At 39.9% G+C, this 27,449-nt stretch overlaps 2 protein-coding genes and 1 non-coding gene across 8 annotated transcripts in view; 1 reads left to right on the top strand and 2 right to left on the bottom strand.

Moving 5' to 3' along the window:
* ENOSF1 (enolase superfamily member 1) overlaps positions 1-1,600 on the bottom strand; it is a 34,443-nt gene extending 32,843 nt beyond the window's left edge. The window contains exon 1 of one of the 3 annotated variants that reach the window (XM_037156567.2): positions 1,446-1,600. In XM_037156567.2, the coding sequence (XP_037012462.2) occupies positions 1,446-1,529 (84 nt within the window). In that variant the 5' untranslated portion in view covers positions 1,530-1,600. The remainder of the gene's footprint in view (positions 1-1,445) is intronic. The other 2 variants (XM_037156565.2, XM_037156570.2) reach the window with 2 other exon arrangements.
* Positions 1,601-9,640: 8,040 nt separating this feature from the next.
* Positions 9,641-9,793, top strand: LOC119057697 (small nucleolar RNA SNORA67). Its single transcript, XR_005084127.2, has one exon. It is a non-coding gene; the product is annotated as a small nucleolar RNA SNORA67 (small nucleolar RNA).
* A 14,230-nt stretch (positions 9,794-24,023) lies between these two features.
* YES1 (YES proto-oncogene 1, Src family tyrosine kinase) overlaps positions 24,024-27,449 on the bottom strand; it is a 78,957-nt gene continuing 75,531 nt past the window's right edge. For all 4 annotated transcript variants that reach the window (XM_053664230.1, XM_053664229.1, XM_037156558.2 and 1 more), the window contains one exon: positions 24,024-26,993. In XM_053664230.1, coding sequence (XP_053520205.1) covers positions 26,785-26,993 — 209 coding nt within the window. In that variant the 3' untranslated portion in view covers positions 24,024-26,784. The remainder of the gene's footprint in view (positions 26,994-27,449) is intronic.

Raw genomic sequence — 27,449 nt, 5'->3', positions numbered from 1 at the left:
CCTTTAACACTTCACAAATTCAAAGTGGAGGAAAGGCTCAGTCGGAGCCTCTTCTGCTTCAGTTTCTGTGGCAGGCTCTTAACAGGTATCTCATTTACACATGTGAAGTGGATCTCCTCATACAGATGAGAAGACCAGGCTGGGCCAGACTGAGTTGCCTCTCAGCTGCTGCTAAACCTCAGAGAGGCAATGGCAGTTGCACTAGATCAGGCACTCACTCGGGTTTTACAAGCCAGCAACATTGTAAACATTTTTCTGGAGATCCACAAAGGATTGCCAACTGGGAATTTTTTATGTCATTTACCATAATGCCATATAAGAAAAGACACATAATGATTTTTAAAAGTCAGGAAAAACTTAATCTCAGAATAAAGGATTCTTTTAAATGTATAACTTTGTTTAGATAGCATTTTTAAACGAGGCCTATTTTTAGAAACTATTTCAGGTACACAAGAACACAGGTAAAGTAATGAACACCAGTGTGCCCTCCACCCTCTTAAGAAGCGCTGTATTACACTGTGAATCAGAGCCCTCAGGGACCCATTCTCCTTGACTCAGGTGTGTCAGTCACCATTATTGTAACAGGAATGTTTCTCACTTCCCAGCATGTGTTCACACATTCATAACCACGCAACTTTGTTTCTCTAATGTAGCCATCTCCTTGGTGGACTGAGTAGGGCAGTGGGGATCCAGTGGGTGACAGGCCTCATGATACCCTGCACAGAACTCACATGTTTGGGAACCACTGCACTAGACGGTGGGGGTAGGGGTGAGGGTCCCTTTAACACTCTCAGTAAGTGAAACGCCCATCAGTATTTAGGTAGAGTCATTGTTCCTGCCTTTGCTGCATCTCCAAAGACTGATATTTGCATAACTCTCTACAGTGACATGTCCTTTCTAACCACATTTTCAGGTAGTTTCATGACAGCCCCTTCTCCCGTGACTCAGAATTACCAGGAGCTTGTTTGGTTTCCCAGCCAGACTGTGTCTCTTTCATTTCATAGATGGGCCCAGGAGGCCCAGAGACATGAGGGTCTGCTCTCGGTCACACAGCAGGCTGTGGCAAAGACACTGGCTTCCTGGCCTCTTTCACCAAGAACCCCAGTACATAAGAAGCCAGTGTTGAATTCTAGGGTTTTGTTGGTGGAGCCCCAACAAAACTACTTTGCTTTTGTTGCTTATTTTGCATTCTACCCTTTTCAACAAAATGCGAATTATAATCGGAAAAACGGGAAATATTAAACGCCAGCAAAAGCGAAATAAACTTAAGAAGAAAAACGTAGGAGGGTGGGAAGCTTCTGTATACTTTTATTCCTTTTTCAGGCCTCCCTTTACAAAACTGTCGCGAAGCTGGCAGCCTCCCCAGGACTCGCAGGGCTCCCCAGGCCTAAGCGAGCCCTGGCATCCGAGAGGCTGGAGGGCACCCCAAGTCGGTCAGCACTTACCATAGCGTCCGAGCCGTGGGCTCCGAGTGATGTGGGAAAGCGCACGTCGTGGACCGAGAGCCGGGAGATCCTGCCCTGCACCATGTCGCTGTGGGCACCCGGGAGCGGCCAGTAGAGTAAACTCCGAACGGGATCCAGGGCGCGCAGCGGGAGGGCGAGGGAAGCGGGCAGAGCCCAGCACGGTGCACGTTCATTGGCTGTGCGGGGCGGGGCGGGGCGGAGTGGGGCGGGGCGGGGCGGGGCGGGGCGATGCTGCCGAAAAAGCCGGAAGGAGCTGCAGGTCCTGCTCCTGGGTCCCCGAAACCCACGGGCAACCCCTGCGGCGTTTGCGCTGCGTGCGGGCTAGCACTTCCCAAAGTGGAGCGCTCAGGGTCAAGGCAGACTCGGGCCAGAAATACCCGGCAGGTCTCCGATTTGTCTGGCCTGCAAAATCTCGAACTGACCTTCCGAGAAAAAGAAACAAGCAGATTCTGGCAACAAGCTCCGCCCTGGAGTCCGCAGGTCCGGGGCAGGGCAGCCAGGGAATCGTGGGCTAGAAAATCCTCAAGCAATTTAAGCTTCAGGTTGCCACCTGAAAAATTAAGAGGCAGGTCACCATCTCTTACACCCATGCTAATGCAGATTTAAATACATTACCTCTTATCTGTCCGACCCTTCAAGGTAGGTAAGTCATTTTCATTTTGTTGGTGAAGAAATGGGGGTTCCGAGAAATTAAATGATTTAAATGACTTGCCTAAGGCCACACAACTAAGTGGCAAAGTGTCCTGGCTGCAAACTCTGGGTTCTGTCCTCTGTGTTGCAGGGACTCATTTTCGGAGCTGTAGGATCCCCCTGAGAATATGGTGAAAGCTATGAATAGTCTCCGCCCCAGCCCCCAACCTCCCACTGTTACGCCAGGTTTGCGCACACCTAAGTTTTTATATTGTAGAGTGCTCACTGATTCTTTGCTTTGCACACGGACTTTCAGTTCCTACTTGTGGGGAATACTTTGAAGATTAAATACAATGGGAAACGGTGCTACAGAAGTTTTATTATTCTAGTAATACGTGTTCCTGTGGGCATGGCAGGGATGTTTTAGGGGCACCCAAGTCCCCTCTGCTGCTCCGGGATGAGTGTAATAATCCTGTTAGATGAGTTTTTCTGTTAAAGGCTGAGATGGTCTCAACTCAAAAGCACTAGAAAAAAAGGACCAGTTGACTGTGGTCTTGTAAGAATTAGAGCCTTGGTTTGCTGCATCTTTTCATTTTCCAAGAGAAGTCTGAAATTTAAATGTTCTTTGTTTTTCCCTCTCCTGCACTACTCACTTTGTCATATAGAGACATTTAACATAGGAATTAATATTAAGTTAATTGTAAACTTTACTCATTTGTTCATTGTTTTCTTGATTTTTTTCTTTTTTTCACGTGGCTGGAATATGTGCTCTATTCATTACCGCGCCCCCCTTTTCCAGAACTAGTTTCTGGCCTGGTTGATATATTGAGTACTTTGTGTTCTGGAGATGTCTCTGTTTTTCTTTCAGATTTGAATGTTGGTTTTATTGTATAGCATTCTTAGTTCAAATTAATACTTTTTAAATAAGTGTTAAGTCTCATTCTTTAAATAATAAACTGTTTTTTCCCCTCTCTGGGAAATGTTTGGATTTTCTCTTTACTTTTATGATGTTAAAATATTCTAATATTCTTAGGACTAATTAAAATATTAATCCTATTTCAGGACTGGGAACCAAAAGATCATGCACGGTTCGATTCCCAGTCAGGGCACATGCCAGGGTTGCAGGCCAGTTCCCAGCAGGGGGTGCACCAGAAGCAACCATACATTGATATTTCTCTCCTTTTCTCCTCCCTTCCCTTCTAAAGATAAATAAATAAAATTTTAAAAAAATAGTGTTTAAAAAAAATTAATCCTATTCTACAACTGTTGGATCCTTTAAACCAGAAACAAAATTTCTCTGGAAAGTGTTCTCTATTTCTTTTGTTGGTTTTCCCCTCTTTATTCTTCTGTTTTCTTCTTTCTGGAACTTATGTTGGGTTGATATTGAACCTCTGAATCTATCATTCATACCTTATTGTTAAAAGTTTTTTGATTGTTCTTTTAATCTCAGTTCCTTTTTCTTTAATATTCTAGCTCACTGATTTCAGATCTCCAACTGCGTTCATTCTTTTATTCAACCAAATTGTTTAATTTTTCTTTGGTGCTATTTTAAATTTCCAAGTTTTCTTTTCAAAGAACTGTAACAGGGTGAAGCCAAGAGGGGGGGCCCAAAAAGGGATTTGGAATGGGGTCCAGAACTCAAGGTGTCCAGGAGTCAGAAATGGGGCTGCAACGGAGGACTGACGCGGGGATTAAAATCCCAAACACGGAAGCCATTGGAGGAGTAACCATGCAGTTTTGGCCAGAGTGCAGACCCCTGCAACTTTGGTAAAAGAGGCCCATGCCACTTTGGGGTGCTCCCTTTGGCCACATGGCCTGGGAAGCAGGTGAGACTTTGCCTGGAAAATGGGTACAAAGAACTCTTACCAGTAGGCCTTGAGAAGGTGCCACATGGCTTTGGACTAATTAGATTCTGCCTGGACGGTGACGCAGCTGAGAGTGCCAGCAACCTGAAACACGGACATGTGTTTCTTTTCCTGAGATATGGTACCCTGAATTGGGGCAGGGGGGAAGGAAGCTGTGTATGATGTATGTGTGTGTCTGTAGGTATCCTAATGGACTTTGATATCTTAATGAAGACATTAGATCACTACTTTAAGTCTGTACAGCTTTAAATAAACATTTCCTTTCCTTTTCACAAATCTCTGGCATTGAGAGACTTCTTTCCTATAGGGTGATGGACATAACAAACCTGTGTGTGTGTGCAGTAACAGTTTTTGGTGTCCCTAGGTGGGCCAAATATTGCACCCCCCAACCCCCCGCTGGACCTCTGTTCTGTAATAGAACCATCACCTTTTTTGAAAAAAATGGATGCTGCATGGTGGTAAATAAAGGTTTTACTTGGTTCCTTTATTATATTTGGTTCCTCAAGTGTTAGTTCTTGGTCGTTGAGTTCTTTTCCTTCATGGTGCTGATTTTCTTCACATTAGTGTTCATGTCTGTTTATACTCGGTGTTAAGAATCCCGTTTTGTCTTTCTATGAAGTTAGGTTTTGAAACCTTGTTTCTGGTGATTGTCAAGGGGCGGTGGGCAGGCGGCTGCACAGCTGTGCTGGCACTTCTCTGTCTGGGTGAGGAGGCTTGTGTCCACCCTGAGCTTTCACTGTAGAGTCCTGTTCAGGGCTGGATTCTGGGAGGAAATGTCAGAATAAACTCCACTTTTTGTTTTCCTTGTGATAATCAGGATTTACTTTAGGATCTGCCCTGCTTTTACCACCAGCCCCCAGGTTCCATCTAGGAGTCTCCCAAGGCAAATTGTGAACAGTTTTGGGGAAAATTGTTACTAATTGTATTAGCTTACTAATAGCGACAGGCCTGACTTAGCCATTCCAAATACTGTCATTTAATTAAAATTTTTAAAAACTATAATTAATAGCACCATTATTTCTAGGAAACATAACATGACAGGGACAGGATTTATACTCCCACGTTATACAGGTAGAAAACCAGCTAAAATATTTGGGAGGACTTCAGACACTGAACCATACAGACAGTGGGACTGTGATCTCAGAGTGAGAAAACAAAGGACCCTGCAATGGCCTCAACTTACTGTCCAGGGGCTGTTTGCAGGCCAGAGTGCAAAAGAGGTGACCCAGACAGAGCCCAGCAGTTTTGCTGAATTGAAGAGACAAATAGTAATGTTTCGATATATTAGAGGAGGCCAATGTGGCTATAGTTTGAGAAGCAGAGAACAGAAGGACCCCTCCTAATCTTTGACTGAGTACTGATGTACACACGAATTAGAGGAAAGTATTCAACATTACTAAACATCAAGGAATAAAGTCAAAATCACAATGAGACATCACTTCATCCCTGTCAGAATGGCTATTATCAAAAAGACAAAACAACAGCAACAACAAATGTTGGTGAGGAGGCAGAAAAACGGGAACCCTCGTCGCTGTTTGTGGGAATGTAAATTGGTGCAGCCACTATAGAAAACAGGTTGGAGGTTTCTCAAAAAGTTGAAAATAAAACTACCATATGGTCCAGTAATCCCACTTCTGGGTATTTATCAGAAGAAAATGGTAACACTAAGTTGAAGATATATACACCCCAATGTTCATTGAGGTATTATTTACAATAGCCAAGATATGGAAATAACCAAAATGTTCATCAATGGATGAATGAATAAAGACGTCATGGTACATATCTACAATGAATAATTAGCTATAAAAAGAAATAAAACCTTGTCATTTGCCATGACATGGTTGGACCTTGGGGGTATTATGTTAAGTGAAAGAAGTCAGATGGATAAAAGACAAATACCACACCTCATATATGTGCGTGTGTGTAATGTATATATATATGTATATATACATGCATGTATAATATGTATATATGTATATGTGTGTATACACACACACACACACATAAAACACCAAAAACTGAGCTCACAGATACAGAGAACAAATTGATGAGTGCCAGGGGTGGGGCAGGGAGGAGTGGTGGGGGGAAGAGAATGGTGAAGGTGGTCAAAAAGTTAAAGCTTTGAGTTATAAAATAAATCATGGGGGTAAGGCATGGTGCCTATAGTTTATAACACTGTATTGCACATTTGAAAGTTGCTAAGAGAGTAAATCTTAAAAGTTCTCATCACAAGAAAGAATTTTGTAATTATATGTAGTAATGGACGTTAACTAGACTTATACTGGTGATCATTTTGCCATATATACAAACATCAAACCATTGTGTTGTATACCTGAAACTAATATGATGTTATATGTTAATTATAGCTCAGTAAGAGAAAAATTAAATAGTTCTACAGCTATGAAGAAATTTAATAATATAATTTAAACTCTAGTCCATTTCAGCTCACCAAAGACCAAACAATGAGAACTATTTACCAAACGATAAGAAACAATAGCAATTCTAAGTAAACTCCTCCAAAAATATAAGCTGGGAAATATAAGCTATTTCCCAGCTTTTTAAAAGAGGTTTGTTAGCGTTACTGCCAAAACAAAGATCTTACAAGAGAAAAAACCCTGCAGACCAATATTCCCCTCATGAACATAGACAGAAAAATCCCTTATAAAAATGAATGACACCAGCAGTATATAAAAAGGACAATATTGAGTGGAATTTATCCCAGTAATACAAGGTTAGTTTAATATTTAGAAAAATCGATCAATGCAATTCTTCCTATTAATAATGACCTAAAAAAGGAGAAACTGTTTGATCATTTTTATACAGGCTGAAAAAGCATTTGACAAAATTCAACACTGATTCATGATTTAAAGAATAAAAAAAACTCACCCTGGCTGGTATAGCTCAGAGGACTGAGCACGGGCTGCAGACCTAAGGGTCACTGGTTCAATTCCCAGTCAGGGCACATGCCTGGGTTGCAGGTCAGGTCCCCAGTGGGGACCATGTGAGAGGCAACCACACATTGATATTTCTCTCTTTTTCCCTCCCTTCCCCTCTCTCTATAAATAAATAAATAAATAAATAAATAAATAAATAAATAAATAAAAACCAACCCTCTTAGCAAAATAGCAAAAGGGAAAACTCTCTCAGCATTTCCCTGTTACATTCGAAGAAGTAACTCCTAGGTAGAAAAATTAAGACACAGGGAGAGAGTTTTGAAGTTAAAGATGGAAACCAGCACTGGCTGGTGTGGCTCAGTGGATTGAACACCAGCCAGGAAACCGAAAGGTCATTGGATCGATTCCGTGTCAGGGCACATGCCTGGGCTGCAGGCCAGGTTCCTGGTTGGGGACATGTGAGAGGTAACTGATCAACGGTATTTCTCTCCCTTTCTCTCTTCTTTCCTGTCTCTCTAAAAATAAATAAATAAAATCTTTAAACACTTAAAAAAAATAGATGGAAAACAGTCTAGGAAGAGTGGTCAGGGGAAGAGGTATCATGTGATCAGAGACCTGAATGGAGTAAGGGTAGAGACAGGCAAAGGTCAAAGAGAGGAGGGATCCAAGATGACAGAATAGGAGGTAGATGTTACACTCACCGCCTCCCAGGACCAAACTGGAATTACAACTAAGAGTAACCAACCTGAGTGACCAACTGAAGACTGGCTGAGAAGTCTTATAACCAAGGATTTACAGAAGCCATATTGAGACTGGGAGGAAGGGCCGAGATGTGAAAAGGGCTAGCCCTGCTCTGATGGGTGACAGCTGAGGTTCTGAAGGGATATTCCCTCCAGAGAAGGATTCTCCTGAGAAGCATGAGCTCTCAACCCCAAATGGGGCTCCCTAGCCCAGAGCACTAGAGCTGGAAGAGGCACACACATAACATCTGGCTGTGAAAATCAGTGGGGAGTCTGTCTATTAGGGAGAGACAGCAGTCTGCTAGAGACACACACATAGCCTCTTAAAGGGCCAATGCACCATTCACCCTGAGCTATGGTGGGGGAAGGGAGGAGTTGACTAGAGCTGTGTGAGGAGAGACTGGGGTTTGTGGCACTAGGGAGTGAGCTACAGGGACGGCGGCCAAGATCCCTGAGCTGAGTCCTCCCCTACACCACAGACTCCATCTTCCACTAGCCCCACTCTCTGGGCTTCTGGTGGCCCCATCTTCTCGACTCCTGGTGGATTCACACTGATTAGGTTTGGGCAGAATCCAGGACAGACTGAGTTGCATTACTCTGGGACTGGTGCTACTTGCTTCTTTCCCCCAAGCTTGATCAGCAACTCCCCTTCATGGGAGAGCCACTAGCCCCTCTTCTGGACTCCCAGCAACCCACCTTGCTGAGAACGGGCTCTAGAATCTGAGACAGACTGAGTAATGTGACTCTAAGACAGAGGACATTATTTCCCTGGCACACTTTCCTTTCACACGGTCAAATCTTGGGTCTGTTTGGACCTGCAAAACTGCTGGCTTTACCCTGACTACTCCCTGAGACCCCACCCAACCACAGAGGCGTATGAGGACCCAGCAGCAGGTGGCAACTAGGCATCATATAACCTGGGACGTTTGCTGAGTGGCCTAAGAACCACTGAAACCCAAATTGAACCTGTATCAACCTGGTGACCAGCACTCACTCCTGCCCATCGACTGAGAACCTACCTCATGGAATTTGAGTACTGCCAGAGGCTCTTTTAGTGACTGAGCCCCACAGGTAGCATACAAGTGGATGCCAATCTCTGGTGCCTTGAGACTTTTGCTGACCTGTCCCTAGTAAATGGGTAGGATGGTGTTGGTAAAAGTCATCCCTGGTGCACAGCTCATTCATTTCTATGCACATTGAGCCCCAGCAAAGGCAGTGATGAACTATGGATTACTTTGTAGCTGCAAACAAGTTGCCAAGGGCCAATCACAGGCAGTGTCTGGCATAGCCTTGTCTGAGATTCCCTCTCAAAAAGCCCCTGAACCAACATACCCAGTGGCCAGCTTCAAACAACATCAGAGCAGGATGCAAGTAGCTTAACAAGCAGCTTATCTAAAGGGAGAACTCAGCAGGCACCACGCCCTACTGAGGTGTATTCTGCTTCATGTGGTCAGCATCTGCAGAGCAGCACATATACTGAGGTATGAGTTGATCTTCAGTCAGTCAGCTTGAGAATCAACCCCATGCATGAGAAGGCCAATAGAAATCAAGACTCAATTACAACAGGAGGGCCCACATAGTCCACATAAGAGAAATTTCTGAAGCACCCATCTCAGGTGATCAAGGAGACTGCACCACGGGGTCCCACAGGACACCTATTACGTAAGTCCACCCTACCAAGACGGAAAGTCATAGCAGATCTACCTAATAAATAGAAACAAACACAAAGAGGCAGCCAAAAAAATGGGAGACAATGAAATATGTCACAAATGAAAATACAAGAGAAATCTCCAAAAAAGAGCTAAATGAAATTGAGGCAAGCAATTTATCAGATATAGAGTTCAAAAAAATGGTTATAAGGATGCTCGAGGAACTTAGTGAAAACTACAACAGCCTGAAAAGGGACATAGAAACCATAAAAAAGAACCAGTCAGAAATGAAGAACACACTAGAGGGAAGAAACGGTAGGTTGGATAAAGCAGAGGGTCAAATCAGTGATTTGAAAGACAAGGTGGCAGAAAATACCCAATCAGAACAGCAAAAAAACCCAAGGTGATTCCGTCTCCGGGGCGGGGGGGGGCTAATAGTTGCCCCTCTTCAGGAAAGTAGCAACTTGGAATAAAATTTGGCATGCCTCAGCTCTTCAGGGCAGGAGGTCATGTGCAATTTCCTTTGCCTTCCTTTGGCTGCCTACATGTAAAAAAAAGGAACAGCAAAAAAAAAAAAAAAAATGAGGATAGTTTAAGGGAACCTTGGGACAACATGCATCACAACGGTACCAGAAGGAGAAGAGAGAGCAAAGGGTCAAGGAACTCTTTGAAGAAATAATGACTGAAAACTTCCAAAACCTGGTGATAGAAAAAGACACACAGTCCAGGAGGTGTAGAGTTCCAAACAAGATGAACCCAAAGAGGTCCACACCAAAGACACATCATAATTAAAATGGCAAAGGTTAAAAACAGAGAAATAATCTTTAAAGCTGCAACAGAAAGACAGTTATTTACAAGGGAGCTCTTGTAAGACTGACAGCTGATTTCTCAACAGAAACATTTTAGGCCAGAAGTGACTGGCATGGAATATTCAAAGTGAAAAAATGCAAGGACTTAGAACACAGACTACTTTACCCAGCAAGGCTATTATTTAAAATTGAAGGAGAAATAAGGAGTTTCGGAAACAAGAAAAAGCAAAAGGAGTTGCCATCAAACCAGTACTATGAAAATGTGAAAGGGCTTGCAAGAAGAAAGAAAAAGGAGGAGGAGGAAACGACATAGGAACATAGTTAAGAAAGTAGGCAGGGAGGCTATATAACATGTTAATTAAACAATTAATGGATTAAGAATGAAATCAAGAAAGAAATCAAAAGATACCTTGAAATAAGTGAAAATGAGAACACAACAACCCAAAATCTATAGAACACAGCAAAAGCAGTCCAAAGAGGGAAATGTACAGCATTACAGGCCTAGCTCAAGAAACCAGAAAAATCTCAAATAAACAATCTAAACTTACACTTAAAGAAACTAGAAAAAGAGTGGCTCAAGATGGAGACGTAGGTGGAGGAACCACCTTGCCTCTGTGCACAACCAAATCTAAGAACAACTATTTTTAACAGCAGTCACAACCAAGCCACATGGAAAATCGACAACACGGAGTCCAAAGGACAACTAGATACTCAGTTGGACCGGTACGAGGAGCGAGGCCAGCAGCGGAGCAGGTTAGCAAGAAAAAATTCCCGGGGTGGTGTGCGGTGCGCGCAGGCAACCGAGGGCGCTGATCGCGAGTGAGCTGGCTGCTGGAGCGCACAGGGAAGAGGTGCGGCAGGCTGTCTCAGTCGGTCGCGCGCATCTGCGTGCGGAGAAACCAATGAGAAGGGAAGCCTGCGCGGGGCAGCAGGCTCGCACAATTCCGATCAGATAAACAAGCCCGAGGCGTGGAGTGACTGGACGGGCTGGGCTAGCGGAGAGGACCGCCATTGCTCCCTCTCTGACCACGCCCTCACACACAACGTCACAAACCAGCGACCTGGGTCTCCCCTTCCTGGTAAACAACTAAGGCTTCGCTCCGCTTACTTAATGGCACGAATAGACCAAAAATGGCTCTAGGACAACTCAGAGCCCCAGAACCGATAGATCTAAGTGATGAAGAAATAGCCAGTCTTTCAGATGCACAGTTCAAAACACTGGTTATCAGGATCCTTACAGAACTGGTTGATTTTAGTCACAAATTAGAGAAACATATGGAAGCTAAACTAATTGAAATGAATGGTGATACAAAGGATACCAATAGTAATGGAAAGAAAATTGGGACTCAAATCAAGGGAGTGGACCAGAAGGAAGAAAAAAATGATCAAACAGAAAGGAATGAAGAAATAAGAATTCAGAAAAATGAGGAGAAGCTTAGGAACCTCCAGAACATCTTTAAACGTTCCAACATCCGAATTATAGGGGTACCAGAAGGGGGAAAGGCACAGCCACCAGTGGAAAACTTATTTGAACAAATAATAAAGGAGAATTTCCCCAATCTGGCAAAGGAAATAGACTTCCAAGAAATCCAGGAAGCTCAGAGAGTCCCAAAGAAGTTGGACTCAAGAAGGAACACACCAAGGCATATCATCATTACATTAGCCAAGATTAAAATGAAGGAGAGAATCCCAGAAGCAGCAAGAGCTAAGGGGACAGTCACCTACAAAGGAGTTCCCATCAGACTGTCAGCTGATTTCTCAAAAGAGACCTTACAGGCAAGAAGGGGCTGGAAAGAAGTATTCCAAGTCATGAAAACCAAAGATCTACAACCAAGATTGCTCTACCCAGCAAAGTTCTCATTTAGAATGGAAGGACAGATAAAGTGCTTCTCAGATAAGACCAAATTCAAGGAGTTCATCATCACCAAGCCCTTATTATATGAAATGTTAAAGAGACTTACCTAAGAAAAAGAAGATAAAAAAGATGAACAGTGAAAGGACAGCAAACTCACAGTTAGTAACAACCACACCTAAAACAAAAGCAAACTAAGAGGACAGCTAGATCAGGAGCAGAACCATAGAAATGAAGATCACATGGAGGGTTAGCAACAGGGGAGTGGGAGGAGAGGAAGGGGGGAGAAGGTACAGAAAATAAGTAGCATAGACAGTAGATAGAAAATAGATAGGGGGGAGGGTAAGAATAGTAGGGGAAATACAGAATCTAAAGAATTTGAGACACGTGTTCATGAACTAAAGGGGGAAATGGTGGGGGAGGGGTATGCAGGGTGGAGGGGAATGGAGGGGGGAATAGAGCAAATGTAATGGCATAATCAATAAAAAAAGTTAAAAAAAAAGAAACTAGAAAAAGAACAATGAACAAAGCCCAAAGTGAGTAGAAAAAAGAAACAATAAAGATCAGAACAGAAATAAATGAAATAAAGTCCAAAGAAATAATATGAAAGATCAATGAAACCAAACAATGTTTCCTTAAAAAGATAAACAAGAATGACAAACTTTTAACCAGACTTACCAAGAAAAAAGAACTCAAATAAAATTAGAAATGAAAGTAACAAATGACACCAAAGAAATACAAAGAATTGTAAAATAATATTACTAACAACTATGTGCCAACAAATTGGACAATTTGGACGAAACAGATAAATTTGTAGAGAACATACATTATTCCACAATTGATTCAGGAAGAATCAGAAAACCTGAGTAGACAGATTATAACTAAGGAAATTAAGGCAGTAACCAAAAAATTCCCAGCAAACAAAAGTCCTGGACTAGGTACCTTAACAGGTGAATTTTACAAAACATTCAAAGAGGAACTAACATCAATCCTACTCAAACCCTTCCAAAAAATTCAAGAGGAGGGGATGATTCCTAAACTCATTTTATGATGCCAGCATTATCATAATTCTAAAAGCAGATAAAGACACTACAATGATAGAAAATTACAGGCCAATATCCCTGATGAACATAGATGCTAAAATCCTTAACAAAATATTAGGTAACAGGATCCAGCAATACATTAAAAAAAAAAATCATACAGCATGATGTGTGTGATTAATTCCTGCAACGGAAGGTTAGTACAATATCTGTGAATCAATAAATGTGACACACCATATAAACTAAATGAAGGATAAAAATCACATAATCATATCAATAGATGCAGAAAAAACATTTGATAAATACCAGTACTAGTCCAGAGACTTCTGGCCAAGATGGAGGTGTAGGTAGACACACTTTGCCTCCTTGCACAACCAAAGGACAACAAAACATTTAAAAACAAAAAACAATCAGAACTGCCAGAAAATTGAGCTGTATGGAAGTCCAACAACCAAAAAGTTAAAGAAGGAACATTCATCCAGACTGGGAGGGGGGCAGAGTTGGGTAGCCAAGGCAGACAGGACCCAGCAAGGCAGCAGCTGGAGGAACAGATGGGTGAGGCAGCAGCTGACAGACCAGGCTGTCCCACATTTGTGTGCGGATGAACTAGGAGGAACAACTAGGGAGCAAGAACAGACCACCTAACCCAGGGTTCCAGCGTGGGGAAAAAAACTCAGAAACTCTGGCTGTAAGAACCCGTGGGGGTTGCAGTGGCAGGAGAAACTCCCAGCCTCTGGGAGAGTTCACTGGGGAGAACCGTAGGGTTCTAGAATGTACAGGGAAACCCACCTACCCGGGAACCAGCACCAGAAGGGCCCAATTTACTTCTGGGAAGCAGAAGACATGACTGAAAGCTGGCAGAGCTGATCAAGTGCCATTGTTCCCTCTATGACCCTCCCCCACATATAGTGTCACAACACAGTAACGTGGGTTGCCCTGCCCTAGCGAACAGCTAAGGCTCTGCCCCTTACAATGTTAAAGGTGTGCTAAGACAAAGAAATATGGCCCAAATGAAAGAACAAATCAAAGCTCCAAAAATAGAACTAAGTGATGAAGAGATAGCCAACCTACCAGATGCAGAATTCAAAACACTGGTAAATCAGGATGCGCACAGAAATGAGGAAGAAGTGAAGGCTATGCAAAGTGAAATAAAAAATATATATACAGGGAACCAAACATGAAAAGAAGGAAAACCAGGACTCAAACCAACAATTTGGAGAAGAAAGAAGTATATATCCAACCACAACAGAATGAAGAAACGAGAATTTGAAAAAATGAGGAGAGGTTTAAGAACCTCCAAGACAACTTTAAACATCCCCACATCCGTATCATAAGGATGCCAGAAGGAGAAAAGGAAGAGCAAGAAATTGAAAACTTATCTGAAAAAATAATGAAGAACTTCCCCAATCTAGCAAAGGAAATGGACTTCCAGGAAGTCCAGGAAGCTCAGAAAGTCCCAAACAAGTTGGATCCAAAGAGGGCCATTGCACCAAGACACATCATAATTACATTACCCAAGATGAAAGATAAGGAAAGAATCTTAAAAGCAGCAAGAGAAAGGAAGACAGTTACCTAAAACGGAGTTCCCATAAGGGCTATCAGCTGATTTCTCAAAAGAAACCTTGCAGGCAGGAAGAAGCTGGAAGGAAGTATTCCAAGTCGTGAAAGGCAAGGACCTACATTCAAGATTACTCTATCCAACAAAGCTATTCTTTATAATGGAAGGGCAGATAAAGTGTTTCTCAGATAAGGTCAAGTTAAAGGAGTGCAACATCACCAAGCCCTTATTACACAAAATGTTAAAAGGGCTTATCTAAGAAAAAGATAAAAAATATGAAAAGTAAAATGACAGCAAACTCGCGATCATTAACAACCGCACCTAAAACAAAAGCAAAAGCAAACTAAGCAAACAACTAGAACAGGAACAGAAACACAGAAATCCATTTTCTGTGGATCCACAGAAATCACATGGAGGACTATCAATTAGGGGAGTGGGAAGAGGAGAGAGGGGGGAAAAGGTACAGAGAATAAGAAGCATAATTGGTAGGTAGGAAATAGACAGAGGGAGGGTAAGAATAGTATAGGAAATGTAGAAGCCAAAGAACTTATATGTAAGACCCATGGACATGAACTAAAGGAAGGGAATGTGGGTGGGAGGGGGTGTACAGAGTGGAGGGGATTAAAAAGGGGGAAAATGGGACAACTGTAATAGCATAATCAATAAAATATATTAAAAAAGAGAATAAAGAACTTAAACTGCATGATATTAAGACTTACTGTAAAACTACTCTAATCAAGTTACTATGATACTGGCATAATAATAGAACAGTGAATTCATGAGTCTTGATATAGACCTGCACACACATATTCAAGTGATTATTTAAAAAGGTTCCAGAAAAATTCAGTGGGTAAAAAGAAAGTCTTTTCAACACATGGTTCTGGAATATTTGGATATTCATTAGAAAAATAAACACAACCACCACCTTACCTTACCTTACCTCAGATGCAAAAATTATCTTGAAATGGAACATACAGCTAAATGTAAGAGCTAAAATTACCAAATGTTTAGAGAAAACAGGAGAAAAAATGTTTGTGAACTCTTATTTTCTTATGACACAGAAAGCATGAATCATAAAAGAAAACAAATTATAAATGTGACATCACCAAGATAAAAAAGTTTTGTCTTTGACAGACACCATTAAGGAAATGAAGAAGCTGCAGATTTGAGAAAACTATTTGCAAAACATGTATCTGATAAGATACTTGTATTGAGAATACTGAAAGAATTACAACTCAGTAAGAAGAAAACAATATATACAAACGTGGGTAAAGGATTTTAAAGACACTCCGCCAGAGAAGTTATATGAATTACAAATGTTTGTGAACTCTTAACATTAGTCACTAGGAAAACTACACTAAAATCTCAGTGAGACACTATCATTCACCAGAATGGTTCAAAATAACTGGCAATAACAAGTATTGCAAGGATGTGAAGCCACTGAAGCTCATACATTGCTGATGGGAGTATGAAATGATACAGCTTCTTTGGAAAACAGGTTGTTAGTTTCTTAGAAAGTTAAGTATTCATATACCACAGAACTCATTAATCCTAATCCTAGGTATCTTTCCAAGAGAATTTAAAGCCTGCATTTACTTGTACTTGAGTGTTCTCATAGCAGCTTTTTTCATGATAGCCCCAAACTGGAAACCACTCAAATGTTCACCAAGTGGTAAATGGACAAAACCAGATTGCAGTACATCCATACAATGGTATTTTCATAAGAAGATGAATCTCAAAAGCATTGTGCTTAGTAAAAAATGACAGACACAAGTGGCTACATACTGTATGATTCATGTGAAATTCTAGAAATATAAAACCATAGTAACAGAAAGCACCGTTTGCCAGCATCAGAAACGAATGGAAGGGACTGACTGTAAATGAGCATGAGGGAGCTTTTTGGAATGATGGAAGAGTTCTGTTAAACGAAAACCTTCGAGACTGATAGTTGTCCTGAGAGGAAGTGCTTATTGAGCCGTAAGATAGCCAGAGAAAAGAACAGGTCCTGGGGCATGAGGTCTAAACCAGCAGCAGGGTTAGATGAAAACTAATGTGTCCGCCATCCTGGGTCCTGGGGTTAACAGGGCTTGTTCATACAATGAGATTTACTTATTTTTTTTGAAGAAAAAAGTTGGAAATGGTTTTGAAAGAATTTACATTGGCTATAAGTGAGGGGTGGGGTGGAGAGGTGAATTAGGGAAAGTTCTGGAATATGTGAATAGTCCATAAAGAAGTACTAGCTGCTGGAGTGGTTGTAGGCAACAGTTTGGAAAGTACATGCATAAGGATGTGATGTCATCTGATAGTTAGCTGTTTTTTCTAGATAATTGCTGAAATAGTTGCCTGTGAATTAATTCTAAATTTCAACATTCAGAAATGTGGGCAATTTTTTGCTGGTTTCAGCCCATGGCTGTGGTTAACTTCCCTTGTTAACCACAACCCTTCCCTTCCTCCCAACCTCCAGCCTACCAAAATTTAATTTAGGACATCTCAGAATTTTTTTCTTGTCAGTTCTCTATCATGATTTTGATAGTGTCTTCATGACTGTATACATCCATCAGAACTCATCTAACTGTGCACTTAATGGTGAGTTTTATTGTATGTAAATAATGAAACAAACAAAAATGTGGCTTTGGATATCCCTCTTCCTCTTTGTATTTGAGTTTGAATTCTCTGAAATAGCACTGAAAACTTCCAGGAATTTTCTTTTGTATGTGTATGGGACTGGGTTTCTTCAAGTTCCAAGAATTTCTGCTAGACTGATGCCACCCTTTCTAACTTTCTAGCAATGATAAGGATTGAAAAACAGACAAAGGACCTTCTGATCTTTTCAGGGACACCGATAAAGAGACATAAAAGCATGCATTTATTTAGCTTGCTGTCTGATTCCCTAGGATAGTCGCTCAATGTTGCACGAGACCAAGGCTTTCCCTGAAAACAGTGCAATTTTTTTTGTCTTGAATTTTAAGAGAAATACTGACCAAGTCGTATTTACATTTTAAATGCAAATCACATAGAAAGATGACTGAGCACAATACCAAACACAATAGAAAATAAAGGTAACTTACAGGCTATAATATAGGCTGGGATTATAGAGACTGGAGCTCAGATGTCATGAAAGATAAAAATGCTACTTGTGAAAACCCTGCCTGAACATGACATTCCCTTCTTTATGTTGCACTGGTGGGTTGGGGTTTTCTCAACTGGCCCTGAAACCCCATTCCTGATCTGCAAGCAGGTGCCCTGGACATAACGCTGTGCAACAGCAGTAACTAAGACCCCAACAATTTCCCTCATAATCCCAAATCAACAGGCTCTCTCTTGTGTGAGCGAAGTGGAATAGGTTTTATTCCTGGGAAAAGAGTAGGAATTTGATAGCCATGAAGGGACGCACCACCTTAACTAATTCAGTTTTGTTAGGATCACTGATCAATCCTTTTGGTCAACTGCAAAGTTTTGCTTTTATTTCATTCATCCCTATTACCACTTAACACTGGAGGCAATTTTTTACTTTAGATTCTCAACCTCTAGCTTGCTCATTTTAACCTGACTTTTAAGATGTCAGCAAAGCTAGACTGAATTCCTATTTCTTGTATGTGAGAAATCTGGTGTATTCTTTGTAAAGACGTGGTACTTTTTCCTTCCACTCACCTAATTCAGTTTATTTGAATTACTGCATTTAAACTGTTGTGTGAAATCCACTTCTCTTTTTGTATCTTGCCAACCCTTCTGGACATTACCCTAATCTCTTTACTTCCCTGTATGCCACTGACCCACGCCTGTGTGTAGCAGATATGAAGGGAGGTTGGTGGTAACAGAGCTGGGTGAGCATCCTTACAAATGAGTATTAGACATGTTTCTTAAGGGTCTGTGGACCGTTCCTGCCACTAGGGAATTTTCACATTCTCTTTAACTTACCTGCCATTGTCTTACCATGTTCCTAGATATTTCATTTTCTACTATTTCCTCTTTTTCTTAGCTCAGCATCCTCATCCCCTCATTGCTATTCCTTTTTTAATCCAATTCATGAATGGCTCATTGAATTTTTAAATTGGGGTGTTACAAATAATCATTCCATTTAAAGTTATAGCACATATGGTTAAACCAATTTTTGAAAAACATAAATTTAGTTGAAAAACTCTTGATTCCAGTTTTGAAATGGAAGTTTTGAATATTAAAATTTGCTATGTTCTTTCCACAGTGAATAAGCTGTTATGGTAATTTTACATTTAATATAATATTGTATGTTGATATTTTACCAAAAACTACTGTGCTGTATAAACTGTCAGCTTGACATAATGATGTAAGTTTCCTATTTTCTACTGATCCACCAGAATTAATGCGGTATCCAGTGAGTAGAAGCATCCATAAGGCAGAAAGATAAGGGATGGGAGCTGTTATCAGTTCCAAAAGGCAAGAGGAAGCCATATAGAAAAGAACCTTTGGGCAAGGAACAGTTAGCCCAATTTCACAGGGAGAAAAACCAACCAGGGAGATAAATACCTTGATCACTTTTTCAGGTTTCTCTGTTCTTCTACTAGAGCTCAATGGCCTAACCCAACAAGAAACCAGACAGTCAGGGGAACTCATAGAGAAGCACAGCATGCCCTTCTAGCACAGTGTGAACGTGGAGGAGTAAAAGGATGGTAACAGCACGTGCTGCTTATTTTAATTAGAAGTATTCCTTTTGGTATTGACGATTTTAGTGTTGATCAGGACTCCAGTTATGATGATAGAAACTCAGCTTGATGTCATTTAAACCACACACACACACACACACACACACACACAAAGAGAAAGAAAAAACTGGAGGAAGAGTAGGGCAGGATATTTTAAGGAAATAAATGCTATTTACTGGGGCAAACCCTCTTCCTCATCTCTGCATGTTGTTTTCTTTTTTAACAAAGTGGGGACCTGGTCTCCAACAGCACTGGGGCATCTTTCTTTTTTTTTTAACTTTTTTATTGATTATGCCATTACATTTGTTCTATTCCCCCCTTCATTCCCCTCCACCCTGCATACCCCTCCCCCACCATTTCCCCCTTTAGTTCATGAACACGTGTCTCAAATTCTTTAGATTCTGTATTTCCCCTACTATTCTTGCCCTCCCCCTATTTTCTATCTACTGTCTATGCTACTTATTTTCTGTACCTTCTCCCCACTTCTCCTCCTCCCACTCCCCTGTTGCTAACCCTCCATGTGATCTTCATTTCTATGGTTCTGCTCCTGATCTAGCTGTCCTCTTAGTTTGCTTTTGTTTTAGGTGTGGTTGTTACTAACTGTGAGTTTGCTGTCCTTTCACTGTTCATCTTTTTTATCTTCTTTTTCTTAGGTAAGTCCCTTTAACGTTTCATATAATAAGGGCTTGGTGATGATGAACTCCTTGAATTTGGTCTTATCTGAGAAGCACTTTATCTGTCCTTCCATTCTAAATGAAAACTTTGTTGGATAGAGCAATCTTGGTTGTAGGTCTTTGGTTTTCGTGACTTGGAATACCTCTTTCCAGCCCCATCTTGCCTGTAAGGTCTCTTTTGAGAAATCCGCTGCCAGTCTGATGGGAACTCCTTTGTAGGTAACTGTCCCCTTAGCTCTTGCTGCTTCTAGGATTCTCTCCTTCATTTTAATCTTGGCTAATGTAATGATGATATGCCTTGGTGTGTTTCTTCTTGGGTCCAACTTCTTTGGAACTCTCTGAGCTTCCTGGATTTCCTGGAAGTCTATTTCCTCTGCCAGAATGGGGAAGTTCTCTGTTATTATTTGTTCAAATAAGGTTTCCACTCGTGACTCTTCCCCTTCTGGTACCCCTATAATTCGAATGTTGGAACGTTTAAAGATGTCCTGGAGGTTCCTAAGTCTCTCCTCATTTTTTTGAATTCTTGTTTCTTCATTCTTTTCTGTTTGATCATTTTTTTCTTCCTTCTGGTCCACTCCATTGATTTGAGTCCCAATCTCATTTCCATTACTATTGGTTTCCTTTGTATTACCATTCATTTCAATTAGTTTAGCTTCCATACGTTTCTCTAATTTGTGACTAAAATCAACCAGTTCTGTAAGGATCCTGATAACCAGTGTTTTGAACTGTGCATCTGAAAGATTGGCTATTTCTTCATTGCTTAGATCGATCGGTTCTGGGGGTCTGAGTTGTTCTAGAGCCATTTTTGGTCTATTCGCGCCGTTAAGTAAGCGGAGCGAAGCCTTAATTGTTTACCAGGATGGGGGGACCCAGGTAGCTGGTTTGTGATACTGTGTATGGGGGCGTGGTCAGAGAGGGAGCAATGGCGGTCCTCTCCGCTAGCCCAGTCCATCCAGTGTCACCATTCACCCCAGGCCTGTTTATCCGATCAGAACTGTGTAAGCCTGCTGCCCCGTGCAGGCTCCCCTCCTCACTGGTTTATCCGCACGCAGATGCGCGACCGACCGCAGACAGCCCGCCGCGCCTCTTCCCTGTGTGCTCCCGTGGCTAGCCCTCGATCTGCGCCTTCGGCTGCTCGCGCACCACCCGTTCGGGGATTTTTTCTTGCCAACCTGCTCCATTGCTGGCTTAGCTGAGCATTTAGTTGTCTTTGGACTCCGTATTGTCAATTTTCTGTGTGGCTTGGTTGTGTTTATTGTTGTTAAAAATAGTTGTTCTTAGATTTGGTTGTGCACAGAGGCAAGGTGGTTCCACCTATACCTCGATCTTGGCGGAAGTCCTCAGCACTGGGGAATCTTTAGAGCATTATCATCAGACAAGAAATAAGGCTCATCTAACTCCATACAGAAAAGCCTTGAAGATCTTTACCAAGAGATGTAAATAAAGATTTGCATAAACTGGATGGGGAGAATGATTTGAAAAATGTTAATTTTTACCAAGTTAATTTATAATCATAATGCAATCCTAACCAAATCTCACTTGAAATTTTTGGGAATATCAAAAATAAAGTCTTAACTTTAAGAATCTACATGAATACCAAGATCTTAAAAAAAAATCAAAGCAACTTGCTTCTTAATTATTAAAATGCATTATCAAGTAATTAATAATGAAAAGTGTTGTACTGTTAGAAGAATGGCAAATTAATTGGACAAAACAGATGTATAGAGATATGCATAAATAAAGGAAAGAACCCAAACCAATAGGAATGAATTAACCAGTAAATGGTGCTGGGAAAATTAACTATAGGGAAAAATATCATGCTAGAACCTTTAGTAACATTTTACACCTATATAACTTCCAAATGCATTAAAGAGAAATGTAAAAAAAAAAAAAAAAAGCATAGCTTCTGGCCAAGATAGAGGCATAGGTAGACAGACTGTGCCTCCTTGCACAACCAAAATAAGGACAACAATAATTTAGAAACAAAAAGCAACCAGAACTGACAGAAAATTGAACTGTATGGAAGTCTGACAACCAAGGAGGTTAAAGTAGACACATTCAACCAGACCAGTAGGAGGGATGAAGTTGGGCCGCTGAGTGGAGATGACTCTTGGCAAAAACAAAAAACAAAAAACAAACAAACAAACAAAAAAACCAGTGGCTGGTGAACCCTGGATGCCCAAGGTGGCAGCTGGCAGACCCAGTGAGGCAGCAGATTGCAGAGGAGTGTGGCACACAAGGCAGCTGGCAGACAGGACAGTCCCACATTCGTGCACAGATAAACCAGGCAAAACTGTGGAGCAACACAGATAGTGTAATCCAGGGTCCCGGCACAGGGAAATAAAGCCTCAAAGGAGAGTTTGTTGGAGAGGCCCACAGGGTCCTAGAAAGTACACAAACCCACCCACACGGGAATCAGCACCAGAAGGGCCCAATTTCCTTGGGGGAAGCGGGAGAAGTGACTGAAATCTGGCAAAGAGCAGAGTAAGCACCACTGTTCCCTCTTGGACCCCTGCCCCACATACAGCTTCACAACCCAGCAACTGGGTTGCCTCACCCTGATGGAACACCTAAGGCTCGGCCCCTCACACGTAACAGGCCCAAGACCAAAACAATACATGGCCCAAACAGAAGAACAAATCAAAGATCCACAGCAAATACAACTAAGCAAGGAAGAGATAGCCAACCCATCAGATGCACAGTTCAAAACACTGGTAATCAGGATGCTCACAGAATTGGTTCAATTTGGTTGCAAATTAGATGAAAAAATGAAGGCTATGCTAAGTGAAATAAAGGAAAATGTACAGGGAACCAATAACGATGGAAAGAAAACTGGGACTCAAATCAATGGAGTGGACCAGAAGGAAGAAAGAAACATTCAATCAGAAAAAAAGGAAGAAACAAGAATTCAAAAAAGTGAAGAGAGGTTTAGGAACCTCCAGGACATATTTAAACATTCCAATATCTGAATTATAGGGGTACCAGAAGGAGAAAAGGAAGAGCAACAAGTGGAAAACTTATTTGAACAAATAATAAAGGAGAACTTCCTCAATCTGGCAAAGGAAACAGACTTCCAGGAAGTCCAGGAAGCTCAGAGAGTCCCAAAGAAGTTGGACCCAAGGAGGAACACACCAAAGCACATAATAATTACATTACCCAAGATTAAAATGAAGGAGAGAATCCTAGAAGCAGCAAGAGATAAGGAGACAGTTACCTACAAAGGAGTTCCCATCAGACTGTCAGCTGATTTCCCAAAAGAGACCTTATAGGCAAGAAGGGGCTCGAAAGTATTCCAAGTCATGAAAGGCAAGGACCTACATCCAAGATTGCTCTATCCAGCAAAGCTCTCATTTAGAATTAAAGGGCAGATAAAGTGCTTCTCACATAAGGTCAAGTTAATAAAGGAGTTCATCATCACCAAGCCCTTATTATATGAAATGTTAAAGGGACTAATCTAAGAAAAAGAAGATAGAAAACATGTACAGTAAAATGACACCAAACTCACAATTATTGACCACCACACCTAAAACAAAAACAAACTAAGCAAATAACTAGAACAGAAACAGAACCATAGAAATGGAGATCACATGGAGGGTTAGGACCACGGGAGGGAGAGAGAAGGGGAAAAAGTACGGAGAATAATTAGCATAGATGGTAGGTAGAAAATAGACAGGGAGAGGGTAAGAATAGTATGGAAAATGTAGAATCTAAAGAACTTATAACACATGGACATGAACTAAAGGGGGGTTAATGTGGATGGGAGGGGGTGTGCAGGGTGGACAGGAGTGAAGGGGGAAAATGGGACAACTGTAATAGCATAATCAATAAATATATTAATAAAAAAGAAAAGCATAAAATTTAACATGAGGTATTTAATCTTGGGATGCAAAAGACTTTCCAAGCATAAAAAAAGACAACATACAGATACACAACTGAAATGTCAAAAAATTATTTGCAAAATTAAAAGGTAACTAGCAAGCTAGAAAAATATCAAGGGGCTACTACTATACTATAAAAAAATTGATAAATGTCTACTAACTTATGTTTTTAATTAAATGTTACTCTTCTGAAATCATTAGGGAAACCAAAGCTAATGATTTTAGATAATAATAAGAGGTAATATTTATTAACATCTTATTGAAAATAACAAATGCCTTTGATTGCCCATTCATAATTTAGTATAACTTTATTTTCATTATACATATAGAAATTAAAACACACACAGAAATAAGGCTCATGTGTTTTCATTAAAAAAAATTAAATTCCTTATGATCAAAAGTTGTTTTTCTAATTTATATCCTTCAACACAGATTCTCTATGAATAGCTTAAATCACTTCAGTTTCTCTGTACATCACCTGTAGTTGCTGGTTTAACTTAAAAAAAAAGTCACCTGGAAAACTAAGCACATAGAATGAGCTCAATAATGTTCTGAACTTAATAAAGGATTGACTTAATTCTGCTCAAGAGTTGTAACAGAACACTTGTTTTTCTAATGAAAAAAAACTCAGAATATACTTTGCTTTAAATACCCATTAAAAAATCTGCTGAGAAAGTATGAACAGTGGCAAAACAGATAAACGGGAACATTCAATGAGAATTATTTCAATTATCCACAAAACAGTATTATAATACTTTATAAAAATATTAAGTGTTAGGCTACCATTATTCATTTAAAAAACTGTTTGTGCTAAAAGGTTGTTTTACCAACTTTTTTCCAGGGGGGTAAGGGTCAGGTTTCACATTAAGATATTGAAGGTGAAAAGGTGTTGAAAAAAAAATCTTCAAATGTACAAAGCTGTTTATTTTTCTTGGCAATTTAAAAATACATAACCATTTAAATCGAATACACATTGAGTTAGTGTTATTTCCTTACTACACAAGTGATGTTATAAGGAACAGCTCCCTTCAGTTAAAACCCAATAAAAACCTGATGAATACAACTTTTCTTGGCTTATTTTTCTGAACAGAATTAGTACATAAACATATCATTTTGTTATACTTTTTTAATGCTAGAAAAAATAAACCATAGTTCACATGAAGCCCTTTAAAAATCTGATGTCACAGGATGCAGACATTAAGGGCAGTTTTCATTCGATGATCCTCTTGGAGAGGGATTCAATACTAAGCAGGTTACGTAAACATAAGAAACCACTACAATTTTTAGTACCAGAACTGTTGCCAATTTGCATGAAGTTCAACTGTCACATTTTAAAATGGTCTGAATTTCAACACAGATACCATAGCACGGGATGTTAAATTTAATGATCAGGTAAGTGATAGTAGTTAAAAATTATATTCCTAAAATATGGGGACTGAATGTATTGCTTTATGTAGAGTATAACTATAAAAGAGTACTTTAAAACATAAAATACTAGACTTTAATTTGTCAGGTTCAGTTCCTTGCTAGATCCTTAAGCTAGTAATCCTGCTATTCGAATTCATCTTTTGGAATTTCTGTTAGTCATAAAAATCAGTCTTATTTTATATGTTTTACTTGTGTACTTTAAATGGGCAAAAACTGTCCCCCCTTTTCACCACTGTTATTATTCTGAATAAGCTTTCCTCTATAAATCAACTAATTCTGAAAGAAAAAATGCAACACCATTAAGTATATTTAAAAAGTGAATGCAGATTCCAACACAAATTTGAAAACTGAATTTTAAAAAATATTTTGCATAAAAGCTGCATCATTGAAATTAGTGGGATGCCTTAACTTATTTTGAGGCTGTACCAGTCACTTAGTGTTTATGGTTAGATTAGTCTTATAATCATAGTTTATAATTCTTAAAATTTCAAAAAATAGATAAGTGAGAAGCTTTGAGTGCCAGCAAAGCCATTTTGTCACTCCATAAATCAACATTAAATATAACATTCCACCTCTTCTACCTGTAAAACTTTCACATTTTTCTTTTCTCATATTTCTTTTAAATACATTTTCCTCTCTGTTAGTCTATATGCAGTAAGAGCAAAAGTGCATTCAAGTCCCTGATCTAGTGATATTTTACATTTGTGGCACCCATCACCATAAATACATATTTAGCAGTATCTCACAATACCTATTTAAATGTTGGGACTTATTTTTTTCATGCTATTCTAAAGATTAAAAGATTTCCCCTTGGACTGGATAGTATAATTTCAATTATATATTGCCTTTTAAAAAATCAATGCACACTTACAAAAGATTAACTTGCTTTCTAGTTAACCTTCATTATTCTAAACTGAGCTTTTCAGAAAATAAAGTGTAAAAGTTCTACTTGCCAGTTCCATGAGTTTGAGTATTAACATAGTGCATTATACTTTCAAATCCCACTGCTGTTAGGTAACCATTAATCAAGCTTAAGGTGTTGTTTATATTCCTTTTTTCTTCTAAAAATCTTGCTCATTTCCATGAAAGGGAGGCATATATTAAAACTGCACATTAACTTCAACTTAGAAAAACTTTTGAGAAGAATGAATGCAAGAAAAATTTTAAAATGGAATGGAATCATTTGGTCCCATGAAGTTCCTTGATTTTGGATTTCATTATGATATAACTTCATTCTTTCCAAAGTTTTGTCTCTAATGATAAACAATTTTCTCTTAGCAATTCTGAGTTTGGGGACTAAAATAAAGGAAGTGGCTTATGAACAGTAGCTTTGTTGCTCTTCATTGTCATGCTATCACACTCACTATCATCGATATCTTAGCCATACTTTCTCTGGACCCTGAAATAAGTTGGAAAATTCATCACTGGTACTTTAGAGTTTAACACTTGGAACAACAAAAAAGTGGTTTTGTGCAACCATATCTGGAATTCCAGTTTACCATTAAAAACATGCAGAGTGAAGAGGAGTTCCTTCTTTTGATTCCTGTACGTAAGTGAGGAAGTCTATACAAGTTCTTTACATTTTGGCAGGTTTGTGCATATAAAATATTAGGCTACTTGGATTATAAATTTTCTCCTGGTTGGTACTGTGGCTCTGTAGCAGTGAAGTAGTCTTCCAAGAAGGACTGGATATATTCAAATGTTGGTCTTTCATCAGGGTCCTTCTTCCAACAAAGATTCATTAATTCATGTAGGGATTCTGGACAGCCCTGAGGACAAGGCATCCTATATCCTCGTTCCACCTGTTCCAGTACTTCACGGTTTACCATACCTAACACAATAAAAAAACATCAAACATTAAAAAACAACGATGCCAAACACCACTAATACAATGAACCAACTGTGGCAATCATTCCACAATACATGTAGTTCAAACCATCATGCTGTATGCCTTAAATTTATACAGTGATTTTTAAACTAGGGGAAAAAAAAGAACAAATTCTCTAACCACAAACTGATTCAAAGTATATTAAGTTTACTTAGTGAAACTATTATTTTAACAAAGAAATAAATTTTCACTGTCAAATTATACCAAGAAAAGCTTAGAAAATGCTGGACTGTTTCACAATGTCTCATTTTTTTCATTCCACTTAAAACGTTATTTTCAACATTAAAGGCCTTCAAAAGCCTATTCCAATTGATTAATGAAAATTTAGGGTGCTACTTCAAAGTTCTGATATTAACAGTATTCTTTACCAAACTTGGGCTAATGAGGAAAAGTGGCAAG

The sequence above is a fragment of the Artibeus jamaicensis genome, unplaced genomic scaffold (genome assembly GCF_021234435.1).
Source record: "Artibeus jamaicensis isolate MK-2021 breed Jamaican fruit bat unplaced genomic scaffold, CSHL_Jam_final contig_354, whole genome shotgun sequence".
NCBI lineage: Eukaryota > Metazoa > Chordata > Mammalia > Chiroptera > Phyllostomidae > Artibeus > Artibeus jamaicensis.
The sequence above is the reverse complement of the archived record's forward strand: the minus strand, read 5'-3'. Positions and strand labels throughout refer to the sequence as shown.